Source organism: Cavia porcellus, unplaced genomic scaffold (genome assembly GCF_034190915.1).
Source record: "Cavia porcellus strain 051 isolate PalLab524CR breed Dunkin Hartley unplaced genomic scaffold, mCavPor4.1 scaffold_3, whole genome shotgun sequence".
Classification (NCBI taxonomy): domain Eukaryota; kingdom Metazoa; phylum Chordata; class Mammalia; order Rodentia; family Caviidae; genus Cavia; species Cavia porcellus.
Window position 1 is genome coordinate 19,994,285 of NW_026947486.1, and position 16,078 is coordinate 20,010,362.

At 49.5% G+C, this 16,078-nt stretch overlaps 1 protein-coding gene across 1 annotated transcript; it reads left to right on the plus strand.

The window, feature by feature from the left end:
* Nucleotides 1-3,520: 3,520 nt before the first annotated feature.
* Nucleotides 3,521-14,399, plus strand: Wdr13 (WD repeat domain 13). The gene is made up of 10 exons (XM_003462558.5): nt 3,521-3,729; nt 4,068-4,146; nt 4,817-5,057; nt 6,094-6,203; nt 6,311-6,441; nt 7,003-7,310; nt 8,206-8,386; nt 8,483-8,624; nt 10,753-10,871; nt 11,107-14,399. Exons 2-10 carry the CDS (start codon nt 4,106-4,108, stop codon nt 11,289-11,291), a joined length of 1,458 nt encoding a protein of 485 aa, XP_003462606.1. The 5' UTR covers nt 3,521-3,729; nt 4,068-4,105; the 3' UTR covers nt 11,292-14,399.
* The last annotated feature ends 1,679 nt before the right edge of the window (nt 14,400-16,078 follow it).

Here is a 16,078-nt window from a genome sequence, read left to right on the forward strand (position 1 = left end):
TAGTTGTACATTTTGAAGTACCTCTAGTTGTCCCAATGGCTCTTCCCATTTACATTCCCACCAACAATGTGTGTTTCTTCATGAACTCAGCAATCCCCTCCTGCCTCAGCTTCCTGAGTGTTGGGGTTAGAGGTGTATGACATCAGGCCTGGCCTGACTTTTGGGGGCTTTGTTTTGTTTTGTTGGCAGCATTGGGATTGAATACAGGACCTTATGCATGATAGGCAAATGCTCTACCAATAAACCAGCCTTTGATAAATTTTATTTTGACTGGATTTCTGTAAATTCCCAGGCTAGCCTTGAACTGATCCCCCTGCCTCAGCCTACTGAGTAGCTGGGACTAAGGCATGTGCCACCTGGCCTGGTGTGTTTTGATTTTTAAAACATTACAAGGATTGAATCCAGAGCCTTGACTATACAAGGCAAGTATTCTGCACTGAGCTACACTCCCAGCCCTTTTAAAATTTTATCTTTAATTTTTGCTTTTAAAAAACCTCAAATTTAAACTGGACATGGTAGTGCATGCCTAAAACCCTAGCACTCGAGAGGTTGAGGCAGGAGGATCCTTGGGAGTTCAAGGCCAGACTGAACTGCATAGTGAGACCCTGTCTATTCAGGTCAGGCTTCCTGGCATTTTACTGTTAAGACACAAATGCTTTCATTTTCCTTAAAATGTGTGAGTTTAAAGAGCTCAGAGGTCCACACTACCTGGGCCTCCCCAGCCCCCTTCCCTTCCTGCCTCAGCTGCTCAAAGCCCCATGGCACCGAGGTCAGGCCAGCCGCAGGCCATGTGACAAAGCTTCAGCCTCAGGCCCTGGTGCCCTCTAGCCACACAAGCCCAGCCTATCTGGAACAAAACGGTCCCCAGGGAACATAGTTGCTGACTTCAGACCTATCCCCCCAACCTACGCAGAGTCAGGCATCCCCAGATGTGGCAAGGACCATGCCGACAGTTTTCCCTGGTCCCTACTCTACCTGTATGCTCAGAGCCCAGGGCCTGTTATGGTGGTTGCCCCTGAACCCCTGGGGTCCATGGACCTATCCCTGCCTAGAAGTTGGTCCTTTTGGGCTAAGCACTGGGCAGTGAACTCCATGTAGCTGTAACCCTGGAGTAGCCAGAGAATGGGTCACACAGGATGGTGACACGGTGGGCCTACCCACAGGAGTGGAAGTGGGCTTCCAGTTTCTTGGCCTGGAAACATCTGTGCTGGGTCTCCACCTTCCCCATGGAGGCCCCTGGAAAGGGGCAGCCTGCAGTCTCTGCAGCACCCTCTTCCCCCCTGGCCTGGGCCTGCAGGCTGGGTGGCTCTATTGGCCTACAGCTTTTGCCTGATAGCCTCCATCAAGCTCCAGCTCCTGGGCAGCTCAGGGGCCCTTGGCCAAGCTCTGGGGCTCCAGCAGCACCTCCCTACTGTGTCCATCCTTGGCTCCAGGGTGTTCTTCTCAGTCCTGGTTCAGGCACCCTAGCCGTGGGCCTCAGGTCCTAGAAGACCATGCAGGAGGAGGCCTCTGTAGAGGGCTGGTGAGGCTCAGGAAGGGCCATGTGGATGCCCTTGATTTGATTTGGAAGATAGGGGATTGCTAAATTGTCTGAGCTGTCCGTAGCCTTGAGATTCTTGTGTCTCAGTCTCCAGGCTGGCCTAGAACTCTCAGTGATCCTCTTGCCTCAGCCTCCTGAATGCTGAGATCACATTAGTATGCCATCATACCTGGCCTGTATTTTGACTTTTTGATAATAACTTTTTTTTTTTGATGGTAGTGAGGATTGAACCCAGGGTCTTCACAATGACCTTTATCCCCAGGCTTTGTATATTATGTTGAGAGAGGGTCTTGCTAGATCACTAAGTTGCCCCCAGGCTGAGCTAGAAATTTGAGATCTACCTGCCTCAGCCTCCTAGAGTGTAGGGATTCCTGTATCCCTGCCTGCTATGAGTCATTTTAGCTAATATGCAGGTGATATCTCTTTGGGGGTTTGATTTGTATTTCCCTGATTATTAAAGATGTTGACCATCTTTTCATGTACCTTTTGGCCATTTGTGTGTGTTTGAAGAAATGTTTTTTCTTTTGCTTTGTTTGCGTTGCTGTTGAGTTACATGAGTTATATATATTTTAGATATTAACTCTATCAGATAAATGCTTTGAAAATATTTCCTTGTAATGTTTGCTTTTTCATAGTGTGGATTTTCTTTGTTGTGTGGAAACTATGTTGACATCTCATTTGATTATTTTCGATTTCATTTCCTATGCTTTTAGTGTCATATTCAAAAAATTAATTGCTCACACGAATGGCAAAAAGCATTTGGCCTTTTTTTCCTCTAGGAACATTATTAAAGCTTTTGGATCTTATGTTTAAGTCTTTAATCCGTTTTGTATCCATTTTCATATGTGGTACTTAATAAATGTCCAATTTGACTAGTTTTCATGTGGATATCTGCTTTTCAACACTTACTGAAGAGGCTGTCCTTTCCCCACTGTGTGTTCTTGGACCTGTTTATCAAAGACTTATTGTAAGCTGGCATGGTGGAACATACTTATAATCCCAGGATTTGGGGAGGCAGAGGCAGGAAGATAGCAAGTTGGAGCCCAGCCAGAGCAGTTTAGCAAACCTCTCCCAAAATAAAAAATAAAAAGGGTTTAGATGTAACCCAGTGTGAAGTCCCCAAGTTCAATCTCCCACTATTACTCCCCACAATTTTTTTGATGGAGTCTGTATGTGCAGGTTTTGTGGTAGAGGGCAGGCTTATCCTGCACAAGGCCCTGGGTTTGCTGCACAGCCACATGCCAAGATGATCAATTGTACATTGAACATTATTCCAGGGCCCCAATCCATTGAGTTTAGTGGTGGTTTTTATACAAGTACCATACACTTGTATTACTATACCTTTGAGGTTTTTGCCCATCTACGGGCATCTCAGTTCTGACTGAGACTATGAACAGTTGTCACCATGAAGACCTCGGGATTGTGAGAGCTTTGGCTTCAAAGGCAAGCATTTTCCCATTAGGAAACGGTGAACTCCAAATTAGGAGCCCACATACCAACCGGCACCTACCCATTTTGTAAGAAACTCCAGGGGTAATGAATGGAGATGCAGTATCCCTACCCCAGTGACAGTTCAGCTCTGCGACTCCCATTTTACTGACCTACCTTCCTCAGCACACCCCTTGTCATCCCTAGGCACCTAGGCTTTCTCTCAAATCACATCCCATTTTGTCCCCTGAAATTAGAGCCCCAGCTTCAGATTTCATGTCAGCTTGTGCTAGTCATGAAAAGTAGCCAATGTGGTCCAGTGCTTTCCTCTGTGTTTCTAAACCCTAGGAGCCAAAACAGGCAGGAGGCACAAGAAGGAAGGGTGAGCCAGGCATGTCTGGGCCTCGGCCCTTGGGAGGCCAAATAGGCGGCTCTTGAGCTCGAGGCCAACCTGGGTTACATGGAGAGATCCTGTCTTCAAAAGTAGAAGGAAGAATGAGTCTGGGAAACTGAGTGTTACAAAGGAGTGGGTAGAACTCAAGGGGTGGAGCCTCCGTCCAGTGCCGGAAGCTACTGTCCGCGGCTTGCAAGACTCCCACGCCCTGGGAAGTATTCTATCGATTCACTCTGTGCTCCGCAGCCTGTTCTGGCAGCAGGCGGCCATCTTGCTTGGAACCTGAGAAAAGGAGAGACAGAAGAAACGGGTGACACTGGTCTCAGGGCCGCCCCGGGGGCCTCGAGAGCCGGAGGCAGCCCCGGAGGTGGTCCTCAATCCTGGGCTATGCTCTCGGACCCAAGAACCGAAGGCGGAGGGTGGCAGGGGCAAGATGGGTCGGGAACATCAAACCAGGATTGCTAGGCTGGGGGAGGAGCGTTGCTATGGGGACGGGGAGAGGCGGGTCAGGTATGAATTGTTCTTGTGAGTCACCTGGGTGCTGCCCAGGAAGGGCAGGGCTGAGGTGATGACCATAGTAACAACCCGATGGAATTTTGCGACGTTTCCAGCATGGAGGGACTTGGTATCACGGCCACCTGGTAGAAGGGGCGGAACTAGATCCCTTCGCTGGGGACGCTGACATTCCCAGCCCTTGTTCTGCAGGCTTCCGGGGCGGACACGCCAGAGGAGGAGGCCAGGGAATGGCCGCGGTGTGGCAGCAAGTCTTAGCAGTGGACGCGAGGTGAGGCGTGGGGTCTGAGCCCAAGGGAAAAGAACTTACTGTGGTGCATGCGCAATGGCATAAGTGGGGCTGAGTGGGCATGCTGAACATGAACATGCGCAGTAGACCATGGGGGCATACCTTCAGAGAGAATACGCCCAGCTGGAGAGGGTCCCAAAGAGCATGCTGGGAAAATGCAGGCAGATATGAGCAAGCGAAAAAGACGCTGTTTTGGGGAGAGCAGGATGGAGCTTTAGGCTGGCAACTTCCTAGCCCTCACTATTGCTCCCCACTCCTTTTCCTACTACCATCACTACCCCAGCTTGCCCCGTTGCTGCACCTCATACTAACTTGCACTATTGCCCTATAATAACCTCATAGTGGTGCCAGTCTGACATCTACCACCATGCTAGACTGACCCTTGTTACTGTTTGCACTGTCATCCCATATTGACTGCAGAAGAGCTGCAGACTGACTCTCATCCCCATACTGACCTTATTATGATGCCCATTACTACTGCTGAATCACCCCTATCACAGCACTAGGAGGAACCCCCAACACTATCATCGATCATTCTTGCCACCCTGACTCCATTCACTGCCACACACCTCATTTCTCCTGCCCTCTGCTCCAAGCTGATTGATTTCCTCTGTCCTATGCCTGCTGCCTGCTCTGCCTCCTGATTCTGCAGATACAACGCGTACCGCACACCAACATTTCCACAGTTTCGGACCCAGTATATCCGTCGGCGCAGCCAGCTGCTGCGGGAGAATGCCAAGGCTGGGCACCCCCCAGCACTGCGGCGGCAGTACCTGAGGCTGCGAGGCCAGCTGCTGGGCCAGCGTTACGGGCCCCTCTCTGAGCCAGGCAGTGCTCGTGCCTACAGCAACAGCATCATCCGCAGCAGCCGCACCACCCTGGACCGCATGGAGGTGAGCTCCTGTCCACAACCAACCTGCTGCTTTATAGCCGGGTTTAGCTGGTGGGCCTTGGCAGGCCTTCACATTGAGCACCAGTGTCATTAAGCTCCTGTGCTAGCAGGCCACTGTTCCTGGGATTTAGGGTCAGTAGAATACAAAAAGATACACCAACTTCGTCAGCAGACACATAATAAATGACAAAAAAAAAAATAACTCCAGAGGCTGAGGCAGGAAGATTGTTGCAAGTTCGAGACCAGCCTAGGTTATAAAGTGAGCTGAAGGCCAGCCTGAACTTTACAGCCTGACAAAACAAAGCAAAAGAAAAATATGTGAAACATGCTAGATAAACGTATCAATAACTACCATGCTGGGTATTGAGAAATGCTATGATGGAAAAATAAAGCAGAGTTGGGAGAGAAAAGGGCCTAGTGTGTGTGGCTGGTATATAGCTCAGCAGCAGAGCAGTTGCCTAATGTGTGTGAGGTGCTGGGTTCTGCCCCTAGAGCCACACACACAAAGGACTAGTTGGGGGGGGGTGCAGAAGGAAGCCATGAGGCTGATCAGGAAAGACTGCTCTGCAGTGGTAACAGCGGAGATCTGAATAAAGTGAGTAGTTTTCTAGATGAGAGTGTTTATCCTTTGTGCAGTGAACAAAATACTGAACACATTAGCATATGTTGACTATGTGCTGAGCAGAGCAAGGGTGGGGGAACAAGTAAAGGGGCCACTGCAGCACTGCAGGCCAGCAATGATGGTGGCATATGTGGTGAGAAAGGGCCAAGTTCTGGATGTTTTTTGAAGACTCCAGACCTTGAAAGTTCTCAGGAGGTTTTTTTGATTGATTGTTTTGTTGTTTATGGTTTTTTGAGACAGGATATTACTATGTAGTTCAGCTGGCCTTGGACTCATTTCCTAGGCCAGGCTGACCTGGAATTTGCTGTGATCCTTCTTTTCAGCCTACCCAGTGCTGGGATTACAGGTGCACGCCACCACACCTGGCTCAGGAGCTATTTTTAATTTGCATCCACCCTGAGTCTGTCTCTTGCAGGACTTTGAGGATGATCCTCGAGCTCTAGGTGCCCGTGGGCACCGCCGTTCCGTCAGCCGTGGATCCTACCAGCTGCAGGCCCAGATGAACCGAGCGGTCTATGAAGACAGGTATGTAACAGAGACAACTGAGGGTGGCAGTTGTTGAGAGGGGCACAGGGGCATCATGGGCTGAACACCTGCATCTGTTTCCTGTCACTCTTCTGCTTGGGGCCCAGGCCTCCCGGCAGCGTAGTACCCACGTCAGCAGCTGAGGCAAGTCGAGCCATGGCCGGTGATACATCGCTGAGTGAGAACTACGCCTTTGCTGGCATGTACCATGTTTTTGACCAACACGTGGATGAGGCAGGTGAGCCTGGGGGTGGAAGGTCCTATCACTAAACATTTGTCCGAACAGTGGCCCAAGGTGTCTTTCTAGAGTGCAAGGCCCCAGGTAGCCCTCTGAAGGAGGAATTACCACCCGTAGCACCTTAGGCAAACCCAGAAGCTCCCTGTGATGTGCTCCACAGTCTCAGTACTTTAGATACCAGGAAGGACCTCCTTGGAAATGTGGAGGAGCACTTTGCAGCAGGCTACTTGGGCTCATGAGTCCCTTGGAAGGGTTCAGAGCTGCTGCGAGAAAACTCCACAGTGGGCAGGGTGGGTGCACAGTGTCAGAGAGACCTGGTGACTATAAAGTGCTCGCTGGCTAAAACAGCAGGAGCCTTTTTGCATTGCAGAAGACTTTTACAGTCCACAAGGTGCCCTCTGAGAGGTGGGGAACATTTTGGCAGGAAGCCATCTGAGGTTACAATTGGCCAAGGAAAGCCACCATAATTGTGCTGTGGGCTCACATCCTATGTCAGAGCCTTTTATACAAGTGCATGCAGCAAGCGTGTTGACTCCTACAAATGGCTCCTTGCCTTTTCAGTCCCAAGGGTGCGCTTCGCCAACGATGACCGGCACCGCCTGGCCTGCTGCTCCCTGGATGGCAGCATTTCCCTGTGCCAGCTGGTACCTGCCCCACCCACTGTGCTCCGTGTGCTGCGAGGCCACACCCGTGGTGTCTCAGACTTTGCTTGGTCTCTCTCCAATGACATCCTTGTGTCCACCTCACTTGATGCCACCATGCGCATCTGGGCCTCTGAGGACGGCCGCTGCATCCGGGAGATCCCTGACCCTGATGGCGCCGAACTGCTCTGCTGCACTTTTCAACCTGTCAACAACAACCTCACTGTGGTCAGGCTCCAGGGAGCCCGCTCACCATGGGGCTGTGGGAGGGCATCGAGTAGAAGGTCTAGGAGCCCCCCAGGCCCATCACAGTAGCCTTGCTGTGGTCGGGTTCAAAGGAAGGAACCCTGACAAGTGGGAAGGCAGAGTAGTTTGTAGTCTCAAGTGGCTTTGCTGGGTAGACTCCAGGAGGGTGGGGGAGTCATGGCTCTGGGACCCCTTAGGCCTATCAGCCAGAGTCCTACAGTTATCCATCTGCAGGGGCTGCTGCTGGGGAACAAGATGATGACTGCGAGCTCATCCCTCTGTTGCGGTCACGTTCCAGAACAGGCTTCTCAGAGGGCAGGAAGGCCATAGAGAGTCTGGCCTGGGTGACCAAGTGTGAGCCGGTGCTTAGCACCTTTCTCCATTCAGAGCAGCAGCCTCAGGATCCCCAAAGAGGAGCTATCGATCAAGTGCGGGCAAAACTAGCTTATCATAGGCCTGGATTGTAAAACAGTTCTCAGACTGGCTAAGGGGTGGCATTATGGCTCTGAGACTCCTTTAGTTCCATAAACTGCTGTCCTGCCCCTAGGCAGATTTCAAGAGAGGCTGGCTAAACTGGGCCTGGTGGTACAAGCCTGTAATCCCAGTACTTGGGAAGCTGGTGCAGGAGGATTGTTGCAAGTTAGAGACCATCCTGGGCTACAAAATGAGTTCAGGGTCAGCTTGAACTTCATAGCAAGACCGTCTCAAAAAGTCCAAAGTGGCGGGGTGGGGGGCTGGCTAGGAGGCAAGGCAGGTGCCTTGGTTGTCTTCTGGTTCTCTGCCGCACCTCCCCACTCCCCCCACCCCACTTCTTGTGATCAGACTCCAGGAGGAACTGGCTAGGTATGGTATGAGAGTGTGCCTGTTCTCCCTACAGGTGGGGAATGCCAAGCACAACATACATGTAATGAACATTTCCACTGGTAAGAAAGTTAAGGGTGGCTCCAGCAAGCTGACAGGCCGTATCCTAGCTTTGTCCTTTGATGCCCCTGGCCGGCTGCTCTGGGCAGGCGATGACCGTGGGAGTGTCTTCTCCTTCCTCTTTGACATGGCCACAGGTAGGCAGGCCTCAGCCTTTTATCTGGGTGTGGTCCTTCTGTCTCCCAGGGTTTAGACCTCATGCTTACCTCTGCCTCCTGCCTCCACCACTGCAGGGAAGCTGACAAAAGCCAAGCGGCTGGTAGTACACGAAGGCAGCCCAGTGACCAGCATCTCTGCCCGCTCCTGGGTCAGCCGTGAGGCTCGGGACCCCTCGCTGCTTATCAACACATGCCTCAACAAGCTGCTTCTGTACAGGTGGGCTCTCCATCCTCCATCAGCCTGGGCCAGGAGTCTGTCTCCTGATAGCAGGGTGTGACAATGCTGCAGATATAACTCGGTCATACAGTACTTGCCTATTTTGCACAAGGCCCAGTATTAGAACTAATGATAATAACAACAGCAATACCCAAAGATGACAACGATAAGGCCAGTAGCAGCAGTGGAATAACAGCGGTAGCAAATGCCTGGACAGCAGTTGGCACATGGAGGACAGGCCCCATGCAGATCACTTTCTCTGGATCGCCTCATGTAGTCCTCATACGGATCGTGATGCAAGCACTGTTATTTCTTCCATTTTACACTTAAGTAGACAGAGCCTTAGGCTGGGAGTGCAGCTCAATAGTAGAATGCTTGCCTGACATGTGCCAGCACCCTACGTTTGATGCCCAGAACTGCAAAAAGCGGGGGAAAAAAGAACATGGTCCCCTGATAGCACAGGCCTGTTTTCTTTCTGTTTTTTTGATTCATTGTGCTTGTTTAGTTTGCAGCTCTGAGGATTGAAGCCAGGGCCTTGACCATATGGCATATGCTCTGCCCACTGAGCTACATCTACTTTGTTTGTTAGAGATAGAGTCTTACTGTCTTGAATGCTGTGTAACTTTTCTAGGCTGGCATCACACCTGGAATCCTTTGACTTCTTGAGTGCTTGGTTTATGGGCTTGTGCTACAATGCCTGGTTTCAGACCCTTATCATTTTAAAAAATACATTTGGAAGGAGTATCTCCTTGCCTGCCTCTGTCATGTTACACAAATGTGACTTTCAGTCTGGGCTATGTGTTGGAATACCCTGAAACGCTTCAAAAAGTCACAGCCAGACCATTCTGGGCCAGTGATTTCAGAAGCTCTGGGGTGGCCCTGGGCTTCATATGTTGAAAAATTCCCCAAGCAACATGCAATCTGGCCTGAAGACCATGCCCCGAAATATGTTTTTATTATACTATTTTTGTTTTTTGTCTTTCTGAGACAGAGTTTCACTTTACAGTTCAGGCTGACCTTGAACTCACTGTTGTAGTCCAGGCTAGCCTTGAACACGCAGCAATCTTTTTGCCTTATCCTCTCGAGTGCTGGGATTACAGATGTGCATTACCACTCCTGGCTATTGTACCATAGTTTATTATTTTTCCCCTTTAAAAAATTTCTGTGTAGGGCCAGGAGTTTAGCTCAGCAGCATAAGCACTTACCTGGAAAGTGCAAGCTCATGAGTTCAATCCTTGACACACACACACCAAAAAAAATTCTGTGTAGATACATACTTTCTTAAATTCTTACTTCAAGTATATGCTTAAGATTTTTTTTTTCATTTTATTTTGTTTGAATTGTTCATTTGTTTAGTTTGAGATAGAGTTTTGCTATGTAACCCAGGCTGGGCTCACTCTTGTGCTCTTGCCTCAGCCTCCCCAGTGCTGGAATCACAGGTGGGCAGCACCACATCACACCCCCCTCGCACTCCCTCCATCTGCTACCTTGGCCTTCCCCCAGCAGTGTCTCAGCATGCACATGCCCTCCCACTTCTCTGAGAGAGGGGCATGCTGTCCAGAGATGGCCCTCGTGCACTCAGGCACATCTCTCTTTTCTCCCCAGAAGATGCTTTGGGAAACCCCAGTCACCCAGCTAAAGTTCATTCTCTTTAGTGGCTATGCCCCTTTCACAGGGTGGACAGAGTGGTTGTATACCCACTTCCTCTTTTTGTTCCTGTCTTGATGACAGGATGGTTTAGATTCTGAAAAAAATAGGAATAAACGAGACTGCAGAGCTCCCATTTGTGTCAACAGATACTGTGTCTAGTCTGTCGAAAACTTGCACAGCAGCTGCTACAGAGAGGTGCATGCCATCATCTCAGCACTAGCGTTCAGCTGGTCATGGTTGTACAAGTCTGTAGTCCCAGCTGCTTGGGAGGCTGAAGCAAGAGAATCACTTGAGCCCAGGAGTTTGGAGCTATCCTGGGCAACAGAGTGAGACCCTGTATCAAAACAAAACAGTAAAACAAACAGGATTTTATGAACCTTGGAAAGAACTCAGGCTTAGGGGTGGCAGACTGGCCCACCAATGATGATCCCCTGGGACTGATGCTGTGCCTTGACCCAACCTCTTGACCTTTACTCAGGGTGGTGGATAACGAGGGGACTTTACAGCTGAAGAGAAGCTTCCCCATTGAGCAGAGCTCACACCCCGTGCGCAGCATCTTCTGCCCCCTCATGTCCTTCCGCCAGGGGGCCTGTGTGGGTGAGTTCTGGGGGTTCAGGAGCCTGGGTGGCTAGAGGATGGTTAGGGCCAGACCTGGTGACACCCCAACACCATGACTTCCTGGGTCTTGTGACTAATCATGCCCTCCAAATGTTTCAAACACAGACCCCCAAATACCCCAGAGTCCTCCACTCTGCACATGGAACTGAGCGGCCACATGAGCTCCCAGCTAGGGATCTGGCACCTCCTTATAGCCTCTCTCTCCCCCGGACAGTGACAGGCAGTGAGGATATGTGTGTGCACTTCTTCGACGTGGAGCGAGCGGCCAAGGCTGCTGTCAACAAGCTTCAGGGCCACAGCGCACCCGTGCTTGACGTCAGCTTCAACTGTGACGAGAGCCTGCTGGCTTCCAGTGACGCCAGTGGCATGGTCATCGTCTGGAGGCGGGAGCAAAAGTAGGGTTGTCCCAGCCCTGTGCTGTCCCCGGTGCCACCCTGACTCTGCCCTAGCCTTGTGTTGTAAATAAAGTTCCTGTGGTTGTGGTAAGGGCCAGCTCCCAAGTCAGCCAAGAGGTGTTATGAGGGAGGGGACAGCTTCAGCCGCTGTAGGTGGAGTGAGTCCTCCATTCATTCACCCAGCAAGCACTTACTCAGTGCTGTGTCACAGTGGTCACATAGCCGTGCCACCAGCAGACAGTATTGAGCACCAACTGTGCCAGGAGCTGTGCTAGGCACTGGGGACACTCCTGTGACCTAGACTGACAGAAATCCCTGCCTTCATAGCTTTGCATCCTAGGGAAGGGAAAGGGGCCATAGGCAGAAACACAGCCTTAATGTGTTTCACTTTGTGACCTTTCAACTATCTGAGGTTTTTACTCCCCATTGGTGGACAAGTGTACCCATATAGCCTGTCTGGTTCCATTTTCAGTACAGTATCAACAAGTGACTGAAGTGAGTCAGCACTACATCATACCACAGGCTTTGTGTTGGCTTAGTTGTGCTTAGATTAGATATAGTCAGTGCATTTTGATGTAGGCTTTGCTTCTTTCTTTCTTTCTCTTTTCTTTTTTGAGACAGGGTATCACTCTGTAATTTAGGCTGGTCTTGAACTCACTGTGTAGCCCAGGCTAACCTCAAACACAGCAATCCTCCTGCCTCAGCTTCCCAAGTGCTGAGATTATAGGCATGTTCCTGGTTTGCTGTAGAATATTTTCAGTTTATGATGGGCTTCTTGGCACATAACCCTATGATGAGTTGAGGATAATCACTTCTCAGTCTTTTGGCTAAGATCAAGTGTAGTATTTTTAATAAGCTTAATAAATTGAGGAGAAACATCTACACATAATAAACCAGTGAAAGACAGATGATGTGACGAATGAAAGGAGAGGTGTAAAAGTGGTTCTTGGGCTTTCTTGATGATGTTATTAGGGAAGAACCTAGAGAATGAACAGAGACCTGAATGAAACAGAGGGAGCCACAGTGTGTGGAACACTGGATGGAGAAAGGCCAGCACGAAGGCCAAAGGATAATCATACAGGCCAGAATATGGCTGAGCCCAGCATGGTAGTTCATGAGGTCAAACAGGCCAGATGCTATTGGGCTTCTTTTTTTTTTTTTTGTCTTTTTCCTTTTTATTGGTACCGGGGATCAAACTCAGGACTGCCTGCTTGCAAGGCAGGCGCTTATGCCACTGAGCTAAATCCCCAGCCCCTCTATTGGGCTTCTTGAAGTACAATGAGGACTCTGGCCTCTTCCTGAGTGAGAAAAAAGCCACTAGGTGATTTTAAGCAGAGGAAGGGTGTAGCCTGGCAGCAGTGGAGGAAATGAGTGAGGGATGCTGGATTTCCTTCCTGGGCTTTGAAGATATTGTGCCGCAGGACTCTGCCAGCTCTTCACAGAGATTGAGATGTAGCAGCCCTTGCCTGGTGGGCTCCAAACATCTGCCCTGGATTCTTTCCCACAGCAGAAAGCAGAGGTATTTTGTTTTGTTTTGTTTTTGCTTGTTTGGTTTTTAGTTTTTTGAGACAAGGTCTCACTCTGTAGCCTGTGCTGGCCTTGACTATGTAGCCCAGGGTGGGCTCGAACTCACAATTCTTCTGATTCAGCCTCCTAAGTGCTGAAATTATAAGTGTTCTCCACTACCGCAGGCAGGTGTTGAATTCTTGGAGCACTCAGCCAGTGCAGGGTCCTGAGACTGTACTGGGGGGGGGGGTCCTACCCTGAGATGGAGGCAACAGGAACTCTTCCAGTCCACCCGATCTCCTCCCATGCCCACTCAGGGCCCAAATACAAGCCTTGGAACAGCTCAGAAATTGAAAAGTGATGTCAATATGGAGCCCCAAGTGAGGAGAGACTGTTTGGATGGGTGCTGGCAGGGTAAAATTACCCAAATCCATGTCGATGGCAGGAATCACTGGAAGATATCACGGAGGCTCTTGCTCCAGCTGCACTTCCTGCTGCTCTACACATTAGGATGTATACATCAATCTGAACAATGGTATACATCTTGGGACCTCAGGGCTGGCCCACAGAGTCACAGAGATTCCAGCCTGATGACCCAGAGTTACCACAAGCTACAGAACTGACACCAGCGATCTGATTCAGGGAGGAAAACCACTGGCATTGGCTCAGGGTGCTGTTATTGGGTGATATGGTTACTTGCAGCCCAAACCATTTCTGACCAGCACCTCCACCTGATAAAACCTTGGGGTAAGTGCTATGCGATAAGGATATCCCTGAACTGGATTGTTCACATGGTCAAGGTCATATAAGTAGTTGTAGGCTCAGTGATTGGCTAGGAAGATGAATAGGACTCTGCATAGAGTTGTATTTGTGGCTCTGATTGGTCCTAGCAGAAAGCTCCAGAACCATATCAGCAAAGGAAAATGGCACACTGGGCCAGGTCAGGGGAGACCAGTGCAGTGTGCTCAGTTTCCCTAGTCACAAGTTGTAACAATACATGTGTCATGCTGCCAACTAGGGAAGTTCACTGGAGACTCAATGCCCAGGGCTTTTATTGGACTGGTTGGGTAGGCACCTTTGCCTGGCACATAACCAGGTTCCCAAGCCTCAGAAGGAAAGTAAGTGTTCAGCATAAGCCACACTCCTTGTCAAACAGCTTAGGCAGAGTGGACCATTACATCTGGGGGAACAACGGGAATGCTCCGAAATGTCCATTCCTAGACACCAGCCAGGGCCAAGCTTGAAGTCACCCTCCTGAGGACAGCAGCTCAGGTCAGCTGCGTGCTTCTCTGTGCTACAGTTTTCAAGGCCGACCAGGTGCTGTTTCAGCCAAGGTCTGTGGACAGCAAGGTACTTGGGGAACCTCAGTTTTCTCTAACTTTTTTTCCTCACTCTTCATGTCCTTTATTCAGTCTGGATTCAGGATGATTAGTCATGATTATTATTGTGCATGATTTGGGGGTTTCATCTTTGTGAAATTTTTGAGGTGGTAGAGTCAACATTCTACTTTGAGTTCATCTTGGTGATACTTTTCTTGACTTACAACCCAAGGGGAAATAAATACTGAACAAATAATAAAGAATAAAAATTAATGTTCTTGGTTGTTCTTGGGCCTCTGTGAACTCTTCTTTTATCAACTGTGCCTGTGTGACATCAGACCTGGAGTTCAGTTAGCCATTCCACCTCAGAGCCAGGCCTCTGTGACCTGATCCATAGTATTTTTCTGAGTTTGCACCTGAGTGCTATTACTTTACCTTCAGAGAGGTTCTCTGCTCCGAGCCTGAAGCTGGGCTTTGTTAACTTTTATTCCACCAGTATCCATCCAGACAAACCTCAAACCAAGGTTTCTGCAAAATACTCCACCATTAACTGGCTTCTGATCTGAACTTGAAACTAGGCTTCTACTAATCACTTTGTGATCAATGCCCTTATTCTCTGAGGATCCTCAATCCTGACCTTGCATCTGGGCCGCTATTACCTTTCTGTGATCAATTCCAACCTACACCTCTGTGTTAACAGTTGGATTTTGGATATTTGTATGGTCTAAACTTTAAGCCCAGCCCTCTGTTAACTATTCTAGCATCACTATCTCTTTGACCTCAAATCTGGCATTTGTTTGATTTTTGGTGCTAGGAATAAACCCAGAGCCTTTTTCATGCTAGGCAAGCACTCAAAACTGAGCTATAACCTCCAGCCCAAGGGCATGTCTTCCTTGTTTCTGGGGAGTGTACTGGAGTTCAAGTTCAGGGTATTCTGCCATGAAGCTATATATATATATAGTACTTTTTATTTGAGCCAGGATCTCACTAAGTTGCACATACTGGCCTTGAGTTGGCAATCTTCCTACCTCAGCCTCTAGAGTAGCTGGATTAGAAAGCCCCACAAGCCAGCACAGCTTGGCATTTCTTGGTGTTTCCTCCACCAGTCCTGTCTAATACAACCTCAAACCCAGGCACTTGAAACTATCATCATCAGTGTCCATCTGGTCTATCCTCAAACCTAGGCCTCTTATAATAGTTTCATCATCAGGATACCTAGCTTTACTTTTTTTGTTTCTTTGATTTTTGTTTGTTTGTTTGTTTGTTTGTTTATCGATACCGGGGATCGAACTCACGACTGCCAGCTTGCAAGGCAGGGCGCTTATGCCACTGAGCTAAATCCTCAGCCCCTGTTTCTTTGATTTTTGAGATAGGGTTTCACTATGCAGCTGAGCTAGCCTTGTACTCACTTTGCAGCCAAGGATGGCCTCAAATTCATAGTGATCCTCCAACCTCAGCCTCCTAAGTGCTGGAATGACAGGTATGCACACCATGCCTGGCCTCCTAGTTTCACTTTAAATGTGAATCTTTTTAACTCTTCCATCAGTGTCATGGACTATTTATGATCCCACCATCAACAATAACTCTTTTCAAGTCATTTTGGGGTGGATATCTCAGCAAGCAGGGAAGCATCGCAGGTTCCAGAGGCCCCGCGGCCTGCAGTAAGTGCTCAGTGCACTTTTCCCAAAGCCCAAACTGGTCGGGACCCTCCAGGCTTCCGGGTGCAGTGAAGTGGATAAGTGGGTTTGAGGCATCTACATCTGCCTCCCCATTCCGGCTGCGCTTGGAGAACTGTGGAGCTTCCAACAAACAGGTGGGCACACAGTGTCCCTGAAGCCCAGATTATCTGGAAATATGGAGTTCTAAACAGGCAGAAGAGGGCCATTGGTTCTACAGGCCCAGTGGCTTGGGGTAACTGGGTGCCAGAGTCTCAGGAGCTTTGAACATAGAAGGGGATTTCCAACAG

Bases quoted from the DNA above. Each gene is read 5' to 3' on its own strand.
- Wdr13 (XM_003462558.5), top strand. From the start codon at position 4,106: ATGGCCGCGGTGTGGCAGCAAGTCTTAGCAGTGGACGCGAG. The intron at 8,387-8,482 runs GTAGGCAGGCCT...CCACCACTGCAG, and splicing joins CCTCTTTGACATGGCCACAG to GGAAGCTGACAAAAGCCAAG. The intron at 8,625-10,752 runs GTGGGCTCTCCA...ACCTTTACTCAG, and splicing joins AACAAGCTGCTTCTGTACAG to GGTGGTGGATAACGAGGGGA.